The 14,552-nt window shown below is 43.2% G+C and overlaps 1 protein-coding gene across 1 annotated transcript in view; it reads right to left on the minus strand.

The window, feature by feature from the left end:
- Positions 1 to 3,252: 3,252 nt before the first annotated feature.
- RPS6KA6 (ribosomal protein S6 kinase A6) overlaps positions 3,253 to 14,552 on the minus strand; it is an 88,543-nt gene continuing 77,243 nt past the window's right edge. Inside the window, exons 17-22 of the mRNA XM_060756298.2 lie at positions 14,321 to 14,479; positions 11,827 to 11,988; positions 10,766 to 10,842; positions 8,196 to 8,313; positions 4,807 to 4,947; positions 3,253 to 4,715 (exon numbers count right to left, since the gene is read on the minus strand). Of these exons, the coding sequence (XP_060612281.1) occupies positions 4,590 to 4,715; positions 4,807 to 4,947; positions 8,196 to 8,313; positions 10,766 to 10,842; positions 11,827 to 11,988; positions 14,321 to 14,479 (783 nt within the window). The 3' untranslated portion in view covers positions 3,253 to 4,589. The remainder of the gene's footprint in view (positions 4,716 to 4,806; positions 4,948 to 8,195; positions 8,314 to 10,765; positions 10,843 to 11,826; positions 11,989 to 14,320; positions 14,480 to 14,552) is intronic.

The raw sequence follows: 14,552 nt of genomic DNA on the forward strand, positions 1-14,552 counted from the left end.
GCTTTCTCTTCTTGCTTGCATAAGCAGCAATTTCCATGAGTTCACAATCAAATAAAGTGATTATATGTTTTTGAAAGAAAACATTCCAATCAACGATCATAATCTGAACTCGTCTTGCAACCAAATAATTCAGGAGTCAACAGTGCAGCTTCTCGTCTTTGGAGTCAGAACAAGTGCATTGGTATGTTTGGTAGGCAAATATGGTGGGGCCTCCATGCAATCCGTGCTAAAGTTTACTACTGATAGTTACTTATTTTTAATATGATGCTTTCTGATAATACATATGCATGTCGCAGTGGCGCAATGTGTTAAACCCTTGTGCTGCTGAACTGCTGACCTGAAGGTTGGAAGTTTGAATCCTCGAGACGGGGTGAACTCCCATCTGTCAGCTTCTGCCAACCTAGCAGTTCAAAAACATGCAAATGTAAGTAGATAAATAGGTACTGCTTCAGTAGGAAAATGCAAAGAGACACTCCAAGTAATCTTGGTGAACCCCGTCTGTCAGCTCCAGCTCCTGCCAACCTAGCAGACTCAAGAGATTCATTTATCTACTCACTTGCAAATGTGAGTAGATAAATAGGTACTACTTGAGTGGGAAAACGCAAAGAGACACTCCAAGTAATCTTGGTGAACCCTGTCTGTCAGCCCCAGCTCCTGCCAACCTAGCAGTTCAAAAACTTGCAAATGTGAGTAGATAAATAGGTATTGCTTCAGTGGGAAAATGCAAAGAGACACTCCAAGTAATCTTGGTGAACCCCGTATGTCAGCTCCAGCTCCTGCCAACCTAGCAGTTCAAAAACATGCAAATGTGAGTAGATAAATAGGTACTGCTTGAGTGGGAAAACGCAGAGACACTCCAAGTAATCTTGGTGAACCCCGTCTGTCAGCTCCAGCTCCTGCCAGCCTAGCAGTTCAAAAACTTCCAAATGTGAGTAGATAAATAGGTACTGCTTCAGCGGGAAAATGCAGAGACACTCTAAGTAATCTTGGTGAATCCCGTCTGTCAGCTTCAGCTCCTGCCAACCTAGCAGTTCAAAAACTTGCAAATGTGAGTAGATAAATAGGTATTGCTTCAGTGCGAAAACGCAAAGAGACACTCCAAGTAATCTTGGTGAACCCCGTCTGTCAGCTCCAGCTCCTGCCAACCTAGCAGACTCAAGAGATTCATTTATCTACTCACTTGCAAATGTGAGTAGATAAATAGGTACTGCTTGAGTGGGAAAATGCAAAGAGACACTCCAAGTAATCTTGGTGAACCCGTCTGTCAGCTCCAGCTCCTGCCAACCTAGCAGTTCAAAAACTTGCAAATGTGAGTAGATAAATAGGTACTGCTTCAGAGGGAAAATGCAAAGAGACACTCCAAGTAATCTTGGTGAACCCCATCTGTCAGCTCCAGCTCCTGCCAACCTAGCAGTTCAAAAACTATGAATATAAATAAAGTGCATTATTATTATGCCATATATCCAAAAGCATAGCATGGGCTAACATCAACCAGCTGAACTAGTCCCAGTCCAGCCTTTCCCTATAACATCCACTCCAGTTATTATGGAGTGAAGCCCTGATCTAGGTTGGCCTAGCATTGGACAAAGTGAAACAGACCCCTCAGGCAGGACTGAGATCAGTGAAATGGTGGAAAAGGCAAGCGTGTGCCATGTATTCCCTCTTACACTCCTAAATATATCCAGGTTTCCACTTATGATGAAGTCATAGACCTATCAGCACCGTTGACTACAATATGTAACAAAATTTGAAAACTTTTCTGTTCCTAGTTTGAAAGTGTTATTTCCTTTTTAATTGTGGCGTAGGAGCCCTCGGTTGCACAGTGGGTTAAACCCTTGTGCCTGCAAGACTGAAGGTTCGAATCCGGAGAGAGCGTGGATGAGCTCCCTCTGTCAGCTCCAGCTCCTCATGCAGGGACGTGAGAGAGGCCTCCCACAAGGATGATAAAACATCAAATCATCCAGGCGTCCCCTGGACAACGTCCTTGCAGATGGCCTGACATCCCCTGGGAAGTAGCAGCCAATAGTGAAAGGACCAAGGCAGAGACATCTCCAGCTCATCCCTTGTTTGGGTATCAGCCAGCACGTCAATGACTTAAATCAAGAAATAGTTTTCTAAGATCTACAGAGACACTCGCTGGAACACCTCAGCAAGCGAGAGTCCAAAAGTGGCAGGCTCAAACCCAGCACCTCAACCAATGGCTGATACCAAATGAGAGACTCCCCCCTGGGCACACAGAAGACTGGGTGACTTGGAAGGCGCTGAACAGACTGTGCTCTGGCACCATGAGATGCAGAGCCAACCTTCAGAAATGGGGCTACAAAGTGGAATCCTCGACATGCGAGTGCGGAGAGGAGCAAACCACTGACCACCTGCTGCAATGCACCCTGAGCCCAGCCACATGCACAATGGAGGACCTTCTTGCGGCAACACCAGAAGCACTCCAAGTGGCCAGATACAGGTCAAAGGACATTTAATCAACTACCAAACTCACACATTTTGTATTTTCTCTGTTTGTTTGCTTTGTTCTGCTAGAAATGTAATATAATTGACTGGCTGCCCTGACACGAGAAATAAATAAAATAAATTTACTTATGTTAATGCACTGTCTGTCTTCATTAATTGTATAACAGCATTGAATGTTTCCTGTATATGTGTACTATAAATTGCCTTGGGTCCCCTCGGAGAGATAGGGTGAAATATAAATAAACTCTCTCTCTCTCTCTCTATATATATATATATATTATATGGAGCCCCCGGTGGCGCAGTGGGTTAAAGCACTGAGCTGCTGAGCTTGTTGATCGAAAGGTCACAGGTTCGATTCTGGCGAGCGGCGTGAGCTTCTGCTGTCAGCGCTAGCTCCTGCCAACCTAGCAGTTCAAAAACATGCAAATGTGAGTAGATCAATAGGTACCGCTCCGGCGGGAAGGTAACATCGCTCCATGCTGTCATGCTGGCCACATGACCTTGGAGGTGTCTATGGACAACGCTGGCTCTTCGTCTTAGATATGGAGATGAGCACCACACCCCAGAGTCAGACATGACTGGACTTAATGTCAGGGGACTACCTTTACCTTTATCTTATACAGGCAGAACTTCCGAGGATACTACAGCATTTATGGTCTGTGGTCATGTATGGAGGCAGAAACATCAATTAACAGAATTCTCTTCTTCTTCCTCCTCCTGTCAGGTCTTCACCTTGAGTCAGCAAAGGCACACCAAGCAGTTTCAAATAAGACATGGATATTAGCATTTAGCTTTAAAATCTTTATAAAGTGTCTGAAAAATGACATTTTAGAACTTTTTTTTTCTATTAAGGGCGAATAAATAAAAGCCATTGTGAAATATGGTATGTAATAAAAACATCAGAATATCTTACAATTCAGGATGAATTAAATGAAAAAGAAAATGAAACGAAACAAAACGAACCCTGCCCAAATAATGGAACGAAAGGGGAAACCAAGAGCACAGTGAATTACTAAGGTCGCTTCAATTGCCTGACTTAAGGGAAACCAGCCATTCTTTAGGTTCTCTCTCTGGAGGGCTTATATTATTCATAATCTCAGTGCAGACACAACTCCCGCCCTTCGACAGCGAATGAAGAGGGCACAGCTCATGTTACGGAAATGTACACCAATAATGGAACACATTTAATCCCTTGTCACAGGAGGATCATATTGTTGTAGGGGACTCATCTAAATCAGCTCACAGCCCTAGGATATTCTATACCTAAATGTTTTATTCTATACCTAAAGCATACCCAACGGACACTTACCCTTTTCCTTAGCACCTCCAAGGACGGAGATACCATACGTATGATAAAAAATATAACTAGTTATTATCCTAACTACCACCACTATTCCACAGCCTTAAAATGAAGGCACTCCCCCATCGAACCAACCAACCCTATAGTTCAAACAATGCTTTTCATACTAAGTGTAGGTTCACAGCCGGTACTTTTTGCACACTCTCTTCAATTGCCTGGCACCAGGCAGGTCTAGGGCTTCCTTGCACTTGTGCGTTTTGCACGCACATATCCTTTTCTGTTGTCTTCGTCTTGTTATACCACTCCACTGATGTGAATGGAGTTCATTGGTAGAGGAACCAGTTTACACAACTAGAGCACATATGCGCCATCTCTTATTTCTCTTTACAATAGGGCCAGATAAGATAGCAAAAATACTAAACACTGGGTTTTTTGTTCAGTTCTAAATTTACAACTTGAAGCGGTGTCTATGGTCCCCTAAACCATTTTATTTTAATAAACCGGGCAAAAACTATACATTATTTAGAAGTATTAACACAATGCAATAGATCTCTGAAAAGGACTGTGTGCAGGAACTCCTCACGGTTGTTGCGATGTGCCCTGGCGCTTTGCTTCGAATGAACCACTGACACTCCCTGCAAAAAAGCATTATGAATCCACCATGAACCTACGGACAGTTTGTTTTTCCTCCTTTCTTCGAACAGAATTCAAGTAGTGCAGAAGGAACATGTAGATGCCTTTGAAACCACAGGCGAGGCAGGCGCAGAGCCACTTATTGGATTGTTTTTCCCCTGCTCCACTTTGGCTAAGTGCCCCAGCGGATCTATAAGTCCGTTGACGTTAGCTTTTTCATGCTCCGCCGTTGAGCTAAGCTTGAAGCTGCGACAGGCTCCAACACAGGCTGAAATGTCTTGTTATTCAGTGCAGAATATGTAGCAGCCATCGCTCCCTGGAAAACAACAACATTGGAAGAAAGTGTCACCTTTCCATCGGCAACGGCGGCACAAACAAAGACATCTTGGACTAGTCATGGGCTTTACCTTTACTAGATGTGGTGCATCTTGCCTATTTAGCTGATAATGCGGCAGCTGGTCCCTGCAGGCGATCCATGAATGCTTAAGCACTTGCTCCGCGGTGTATCGTTGATGTGGATCTACATGTAGCATATGAGACAGCAAATCCTGGATGAAAGTAAAGTAAGCAGATACAACAGTTACAAACCAGTCTCAGGAGGGGAAGTTGAAGTTCGGCAAAGACTGAGATTCTCTGGCATGGCCGCCCGGCAGGTCTGACTCCTCCATTACAAATGGAGTTGGACTGGATGGTGTCGCCCTATCCCTATTGACCACTGTTAAGAGCTTAGGTGTCATCCTGGATTCACAGCTGGCAATGGAAGCTCAGGTCGCTGCTGCCAGCAAACAGGCCTTTTTCCATCTACGACAAGCGAGGCAATTGGCACCCTACCTATCTGACGAGGCTCTGGCAACTGTCATCCATGCCACGGTCACGTCTAGGCTGGACTATTGCAATGCCCTGTATGTTGGCCTTCCGATGTCTACGACCCGAAAGCTTCGTATTGTTCAGAATGCGGCAGCCAGGCTACTCACAAGAACGCCCATGAAATGCCATATAATACCAGTGCTGCGACATTTACATTGGCTTCCATCTGAGTACCGTGGCCTGTATAAGATGCTAGTTCTGACCTTTAAAACTCTTTACGGCCAGGGTCCATCGTACCTTAGGGACCGCCTCTCCTTCTCCCATCATCGGAGGTCGCAACGACCAGCCCAACGTGACTTACTCCATATACCGGGTCCTAGAGAAGTGCACTTGGAAAGGACCAGGCGCAGGGCATTTTCTATTTCTGCCCCTGCCTTGTGGAATTCCTTGCCGCCCTACATGAGAGCCATGCGTGACTGAGGGCCTTTTACTCTCGCACTTAAGACCTGGCTTTTTACTAGGGCATTCGATCTCTTAATTTTTAATTTTTGTATGTATGTATTTTATCTTTTATAATTTAGCTGTAAATTGCCTAGAGCATTCTCGGATGGAGGGCGATTAATAAGTTATTAGATGATGATGATGATGATGATGACGTTGGCTCTTCACAATAAATAACAACAACAAAAACAACAATAATAAGATATCAGGACCTTAAAATCGAACTGCAAAGGCTCTGGCATAAACCAGTCCAGGTGGTCCCAATGGTCACTGGCACACTGGGTGCCGTGCCAAAGGATCTCAGCCGGCATTTGGAAACAATAAACATTGACAAAATCACGATCTGTCAACTGCAAAAGGCCACCTTACTTGGATCTGCGCGCATCATTCGAAAATACATCACACAGTCCTAGACACTTGGGAAGTGTTCGACTTGTGATTTTGTGATACGAAATCCAGCATATAGATCTCGTTTGCTGTGACATACTGTGCTTTTGTGTCAGTAAAAATAATAATAATAATAATAATAATAATAATAATAATAATAATATGAACACGTCAAACTACTCTGGGATTTCCAAATTCAGACAGACAGAGTTTTGGAGCACAATACTCCTGACCTCACAATCGTGTTTAAAAAACAAAGTAGGGATCATCGATGTTGCAATCCCAGGTGACAGCAAGATTTAAGAGAAACAACTGGAAAAGCTGACACAATATGAGGATTTAAAGATCGAACTGCAAAGACTCTGGCACTAGCCAGTCAAGGGGGTCCCAGTGGTGATCGGCACACTGGGTGCAGCACCTAAAGACCTTGGCCTGCACTTAAACACAATCGGTGCTGACAAAATTACCATCTGCCAGCTGCAAAAGGCCACCTTACTGGGATCTGCATGCATTATTTGCTGATACATCACACAGTCCTAGACACGGGAAGTGTCCAATGTGTGATCCAATACAACAGCCAGCAGAGCGATCTTGTTTGCTGTGGACTCATCTTATTGTGTTTCAAATAATAATAATAATAATAATAATAATAATAATAATAATAATAAATATACTTTATTTATATTCTGCTTAATCTCCCTGGAGGGACTCAGAGTGGATTACAGTACATATAAGGCAAACATTCAATGCCATTTTAAACAAACAACGACATACAATACGCAGATAAGGTAAAGGCTTTTCCCTTTTCCGTCTCCAACGCCTGGAGGTGATGATCAACTTCTGGCCATGAGAAGGTGCTCTTGTTCCATTTTCCATGCTGAAGGAGCCATCTGTCTGTAGGCATCCTGATATTTTTGCTGACATGTCTGCATGGGGCACCCTTTTACCTTCCTGCCAAGGCGGTACCTATTGATCTACTCGCATTGTATGTTTTTGAACTGCTAGGTAGGCAGAAGCTAGGACTGAGTCAGTAGCTCACCCTGACTTGCAGCTTCAAACTGTTGACCCAACAGTTAGCAGCCTTTCCTGCAGCTTTAACCGCTGTGCTACCGCAATGACTAAGTGATTTTCCTGTCCAAGGCACATTTTGGTGCCTCAAATGATAGACCTATTTCTGGATGTTGTGGTTTAGCCATATGAGGATGTTGAGGGGATTGTTATTCCAGAGCCTGGGAGAGTGGATGGGTTTTTCAATGAAGGAAATGAGGGGAGTTTAGGTTCTGTCTGTGAGAATGGGTTTGAAAGTGAAACTGCCTCAGAGTCCAGCTAACAGGGAGGTGCACTGTCTGGCAAAGACTTTTTGCCTACTCGTCTCATAACAACACCAGATAAGGAGTTGGATGGATGAGAAAATTCACCTGAAAACACACCTGTGGTCAGCAGAAATCTCAGGCTTCACCTTAGGGAAGAAGCAAGCAAATTAAGAAAGTCACAGAGACTCCGTGAGAAACAGCAGGGTGAGAAATCTCACAGGCAAGGCAGTCAAGATCACAGACATGACTTCATGGCTTGTGGACCTCAAATCAGAGAATTGTTTCCTTTAGAATTCAGATCAGGCAATGCTGCATAACAGTGAGGATCTCAAGACTTGTTTCCAGTCCATGTTTTAGTCTAAGATCTTAGGAGTTCAGATTCATTAAACTACTTTGTTATTGCTTTTGGATTCCTGGTTGGTATTGAGTGCAAAGGGAAATCTGGCTGGGGTGCAACACTGGGTCTATTTGGCCTGCTGATTCCATTTCCATTTCCCTCTATCATGTTAGACAGAAATGGCAAAGCATTTCTAATCATAGAATAAAATACAGGGTTAGTCAAAATGCATAGGCCAATAAGCCATTCAATTGAATGGCTTATTGGCCTATGCATTTTGACTAACCCTGTACTATTCTATGAACATGTGGTATATTGATAGCATCTGTGTATGACTGTGAATGTCATGTTGCAATACCTAAGGGGTGCGTGGTAATGGCTGTGTCATAACCTTGTGAGGGTTATTGCACCTTCCTATCTATTAGTGTAAGATACAAGTATATTTATATACCTTTGCTGCATCTGAAACCGTATCCCAGTTTCCTCCGCTCAAAGAGAAATTCCCACTGCCTATCCGTAAGAGGATTTCCTCAGGGGTGTCATTGGGACCATTGGCAAAAGGAGTATACCTGGATGTCAGCATAAAAAAGGAAGAGAAAATTAATAAAGTAACTGCTATTGTATTTATGTTGCAATAATATTTGTCTCTTCAAACTCTATATTCTATTATTCTATTGCTCTTCACTTGAAATCATTTAAAAAAATATCACCTTCTATTTACTAATGCAGAGCTCTCCAAACAGCGTGTTGGGACACACTAGTTCCCGTACCTTGGGAAGTCGGATCTGGCCACGGTGGTCCACGCTCTTGTCACATCCCGGCTGGATTACTGCAACGCACTCTACGTGGGGTTGCCATTGAAGACTGCTCGGAAACTACAACTAGTCCAGCGAGAAGCAGCCAGATTGCTCACCGGAGCGATGTACAGGGAGCACACCACCCCCCTGTTGCGTCAGCTCCACTGGCTGCCGATCCAATTCCGAGCGGAATTTAAAGTGCTGGTCTTGACCTATAAAACCCTATACGGTTCCGGCCCAGTGTATTTGTCCGAACGGATCTCCCTCTACATCCCACCTCGAAGTTTAAGATCTTCTGGGGAGGCCCTGCTCTCGACCCCGCCGGTCTCACAAGTGAGGCTGACGGGGACGAGGAGCAGGGCCTTCTCAGTGGCGGCCCCCCGCCTGTGGAATTCACTCCCCGGGGAGATTAGATTGGCTTCTTCCCTCCTAGCATTTAGGAAAAAACTAAAGACCTGGATGTGGGACCAAGCTTTTGGTCACTCTGACAATTAACTCAAGGACCTGGCGATAGACAAAGATAATTGGAATAGAACGGATGTACGGCTCTGATATATGGACTCTGACATGAGATGGTTTTAGGTATTATGTTTTTATGATGTATTGATGTTTTAATCTGATTGTTGAATTGTGATAGTGTTTGGATTACTTGTTGTGTTTTGGGCATCTAATTGTGCCCTTCCTGTAAGCCGCCCTGAGTCCCCCTCGGGGTGAGAAGGGCGGGGTATAAGTGAATGAAATAAATAAATAAATAAATAAATATTGCCTGCAGTCCAGAGGTGTGTCACATTAAAAGGGCTCCCCCCATCCCCACTGGAAAAGACCCCCAAAGGGTACCCAGCTCAACCCCCTTTGGCCAGGCAGGAAGGCACAGTCAAAGCCCTCCCAACAGGCAGCCATCCCACCATCAACCCACAAGAAGCAAAGGCTGGATGGCCATCTGTCAGGAAGGCTTTGATGGTTTCTTTGTGGCAGAAGGAATTTTGACTGGATGGCCGTTGGGGTTCTTGGGGCTTTCTTCCAACCCTAGGATTCTGTGGTTCTATAGCCCTATTTCTCCATGAGCCAAATAATGCCTATGAGGTTGGGTTGTCATCTGTTGGGAGGGATCAGATTGTGTCTTCCTTAATGACAAAATGGAGTTGGACTGGATGGTCCTTGGGGTCCCTTATAACTCTATGATACATCAATTATATTAATAGAAAGTGGAACTATTAATATAATTGTTCCAACGATCAGTTATATATTTTTTATAATTTTTTATAATTTATAATTTTATAAAATGTGCTTTTCTCAATAAACTACTTTGTTATTGCTTTTGGATTCCTGGTTGGTATTGAGTGCAAGGTGAAATCACAACCTTTGAGGATGCTTGCCATAGATGCAAGCCATGCAGGCGAAACGTCAGGAGAGAATGCTTCTATAACAGTGGTTCTCAACCTTTCTAATGCTGCAAACTCTTAATACAGTTCCTCATGTTGTGGTGACCCCCAACCATAAAATTATTTTTGTTGCTACTTCATAACTGTAATATGCAGGATGTATTTTCATTCACTGGACCAAATTTGGCACAAATACCTTATTCGCCCAATTTGAATACTGATGGGGTTGGAGAGGTTAATTGATTTTGTCATTTGGTAGTTGTAGTTACTGGAATTTATAGTTCACCAACGATCAAAGAATATTTTGAACTCCACCAACGATGGAATTGAACCAAACTTGGCACACAGAACTCCCACAACCAACAGAAAATACTAGAAGAGTTTGGTGGGCATTGACCTTGAGTTTTGGAGTTGTAGTTCACCTACATCCAGAGAGTACTGTAGACTCAAACAATGATGGATCTGGACCAAACTTGGCACAAATACTCAATATGCCCAAATATGAACACTGGTGGAGTTTGGGGAAAATAGATTTGACATTTGGGAGTTGTAGTTGCTGGGATTTATAGTTCCCCTACAATCAAAGAATATTCTGAACCTCACCAACAATAGAATTAGTCCAAACTTCCCATAGAGAACTCCCATGAGCAACAGAAAATGCTGTGTTTTCTGGTGGTCTTTGGTGACCTCTCTGATACCCTCTCATGACCCCCCCCCCCCAGGGGTCCCAACCCCCAGGTTGAGAAACACTGTTCTAGAACATGGCCACATAGCCCGAAAAACCTACAACAACCCAGTGATTCCAGACATGAAAGCCTTCGACAATACAACATGCTTCTTACCCGGCCAACATGGTGTAAAGGAGGACACCCAGGCTCCATATATCACAAGCAGCATCATATCCCTGTCTCATGAGAACCTACACAAGAAATAACAATGGAATACTTTCTGAGAGACAATAACTGGAAAGCGCCAAATTTAAAAAAATATGATTTTCAGAAAATAGGAGAAATTAATGATATTCATAGTCAAATAATAATAATATAATATAATGTAATATAATACATTGTATATAAATATAATATTTATAATATTATAATGTAATGCAACATACTACTACTAATAATAATATATTAAAATTATATATTTATATTATATGTAACATTACTAATAATATTACAATATAATGGTATAGTAGGTAAAGGGTAAAAGGTAATCCCCTGACTTTAAGTCCAGTCATGTCTGACTCTGGGGTGTGGTGCTCATTTCCATTTCTAAGCCGAAGAGCCAGCGTTGTCCGTAGACACCTCCACAGTCATGTGGCCAGCATGACTGCATGGAGTGCCGTTACCTTCCCGCCGGAGCGGTACCTATTGATCTACTCACATTTGCATGTTTTCGAATTGCTAGGTTGGCAGAAGGTAGGGCTGACAGCGGAAGCTCACGCCGCACCCCGGAATCGAACCTGCGACCTTTCGATCAACAAGCTCAGCAGCTCAGTGCTTTAACCCACTGCACCACCGGTGGCCCCTTGGTATAGTACAATATAGTAATTTATAATACTGATATTGTACTATGCTAATAATATAATGTATTGTATGTATATATATCTTGTAAGCCGCTCTGAGTCCCCTTTGGGGTGAGAAGGGCGGCATAGAAATGTCGTAAATAATAATAAATAAATATGGTGGCTACCTTTTCTGAAATGTTATGAAACATTTAGTCAATTTATTTCGGAAAGGTTTAACAAGTTATGAGAACAGTTCCATATAAAGGTAAATAAGTAAATACGAGGGGAAAAGCAAACAGTTTTTCTATTAAAAGATAAAATACAAGGGAAATAGATCTTATGACATAACTACTTTCTTGAGACTCACACAAAAATATACAAGATATTGCATACCTCTGGTGCAACAAAGTTGGCTGTGTAGCATGGAGTTAGGAGAAGCCCGTTCTCCCCCCGAAGCTGTTTGGCAAAACCGAAATCACAGATCCGGATGGAATCGGCGTTATTGGAATCATCCATATACAAAATATTACTGGGCTTCAGATCTCGATGCACCACCTTGAAAAACACAAGGAGGCAAATGACACGTGTTTACAATTAAATTTGAATACAAAAGCAATAGTTCATAACTTTGGCAAAAGAAATTACTTCAAGTCAATAAGTTGTTTTTGTTTGGGTTTTTTTGTCGTGTCAGGAGCGACTTGAGAAACTGCAAGTCACTTCTGGTGTGAGAGAATTGGCCGTCTGCAAGGAGGTTGCCCAGGGGACGCCTGGATGATTTGATGTTTTTATCATCTTTGTGGGAGGCTTCTCTCATGTCCCCGCATGAGGAGCTGGAACTGATAGAGGGAGCTCATCTGCCTCTCCCCGGATTCGAACCGTAAGACAGTAAGTATGCAGGGACAATATAGGCGCCTTAATTTTTGAGATTATTTACAATGCAAATCCCATCTAAATACAACTAATAGATCACTGCCTTAAGACCGTATCACATAAGGAAATACTCCATTTCTGAGACTATTTGAGAATTATTTCTAACAGCTCCCTCCACATGACCTTTGCTCCATCCTGTCTGCAAAGCATCATAGAAACAGATTATTTGCAGACAGAATTCTAATTATGTTTTTTTTAAAAAAAAAAAAAATACTATGGATCCTTCCATTGCTGAAGTGTCATCTGCTGTTTTTGTGTGGGACAGGAAAATCTGTATGCATACTATCAGCAACGATACGATTTGTCATCCATTGGAAGTCTCAGGATCAAAGACTTTTCGTGATGGAAGCGGCTGCTATTTCGGTTTTAGATGTCAAAGTGGAAAGATCTCCAGGATTATGGAAATCACTAATTGCCGTTTTACCTCATTATTGTTTTTAAATGTTTTTACTGATATCTGGTGTTTTTACCCTAGTGGCGCAATGGGTTAAACCCTTGTGCCAGCACAAATGAAGACCAACAGGTCAGAGATTCGAATCTGGGGAGAGCACAGATGAGCTCCCTCTGTCAGCTCCAGCTCCCCATGCAAGGACATGAGAGAAGCCTCCCACAAGGATGGTCAAACATCAAAAACATCTGGACATCCCTTGGGACTGATAAAGTTCTTCCAAAGAGGGGGGAAAGACAGCAACCCATGATACTTTGTGCAAAAGTGGTGACCCTTTGGAGCACCTTCCTATCTGCCACTGTGCAGTTAGCAAACCATGTTCAGAATCATAGAATCATAGAGTTGGAAGAGACCTCATGGGCCATCCAGTCCAACCCCCTGCCAAGAAGCAGGAATATTGCATTCAAAGCACCCCTGACAGATGGCCATCCAGCCTCTGTATAAAAGCCTCCAAAGAAGGAGCCTCCACCACACTCCGGGGCAGAGAGTTCCACTGCTGAACAGCTCTCACAGTCAGGAAGTTCTTCCTCATGTTCAGATGGAATCTCCTTTCTTGTAGTTTGAAGCCATTGTTCCGTGTCCTAGTCTCCAGGGAAGAGAAAACAAGCTTGTTCCCTCATCCCTGTGGCTTCCTCGCACATATTTATACATGGCTATCATGTCTCCTCTCAGTCTTCTTTTCTTCAGGCTAAACATGCCCAGCTCTTTAAGCTGCTCTTCATAGGGCTTGTTCTCCAGATCCTTGATCATTTGAGTCACCCTCCTCTGAACACATTCCAGTTTGTCAACATCTCTCTTGAATTGTAGTGCCCAGAATTGGACACAATATTCCAGGTGTGGTCTAACCAAGGCGAATTGAGGGGTAGCATTACTTCCCTAGATCTAGACACTATGCTCCTATTGATGCAGGCCAAAATCCCACTGGCTTTTTTTGCTGCCACATGACATTGTTGGCTCATGTTTAACTTGCTGTCCACGAGGACTCCAAGATCTTTTTCACACGTACTGCTCTCGAGCCAGTAGGTGAGGACATTCTCTATAGTACAGTGGTATAAAGTCACCAATAGTTTTCCATTCAGTTGTTGGTTTCTTAGAAGTCTCAGGTAGCACAGTCTCTCCTGGGCCCTCGTCACCAACGATGCCATATGAACGCCCCAGGTCAGATCCTCCTTAACAGTGACATCCAGGAACTCAAAACTCGCCACCCGCTCCACTTGGTCCCCATTTAGGACCAAGGGCTGGATTTCTCATCTGTTCTTTCTGTAGCCCACTATGAGCACCTTGGTCTTATTGATGTTAACAACCAGCTTATTATCCCTGCACCACAAGAGGAGCCAATCCACCTCATCCCAATAGGCAAAGTCTTCCCCTGCAGAGAATTGGTTACTCTACCACATACCGTCTGGTTTAAGATACTCAACCAAAATAGTAAGCCTCTTTAATTGTTATATGTGCAGGACTGTAAATATTTCATTAACATGGAGAATAATTGGAATATGTACAACTTACTCCTTGACAATGAAGGTAGTCTACTGTTTTTGTGATCGTATATAACACAGCACTCGCTTCCCGTTCTGAAAAGCACTTTTGTCTGAGAATGCGATCCAGCAGCTCTCCTCCCTTCATCAATTCGGTGACAAGGTAGATGTATTTACCGTCATCGTATACCTGTCAAAATATAATGCCGTTGAGTAATTTGGGGTTCTCAGAGTGCAGAAGCATCTCAATGTTCATTTTCACA

This window comes from Anolis sagrei, chromosome 10 (genome assembly GCF_037176765.1).
Source record: "Anolis sagrei isolate rAnoSag1 chromosome 10, rAnoSag1.mat, whole genome shotgun sequence".
In the NCBI taxonomy this organism is placed as follows: Eukaryota; Metazoa; Chordata; class Lepidosauria; order Squamata; family Dactyloidae; genus Anolis; species Anolis sagrei.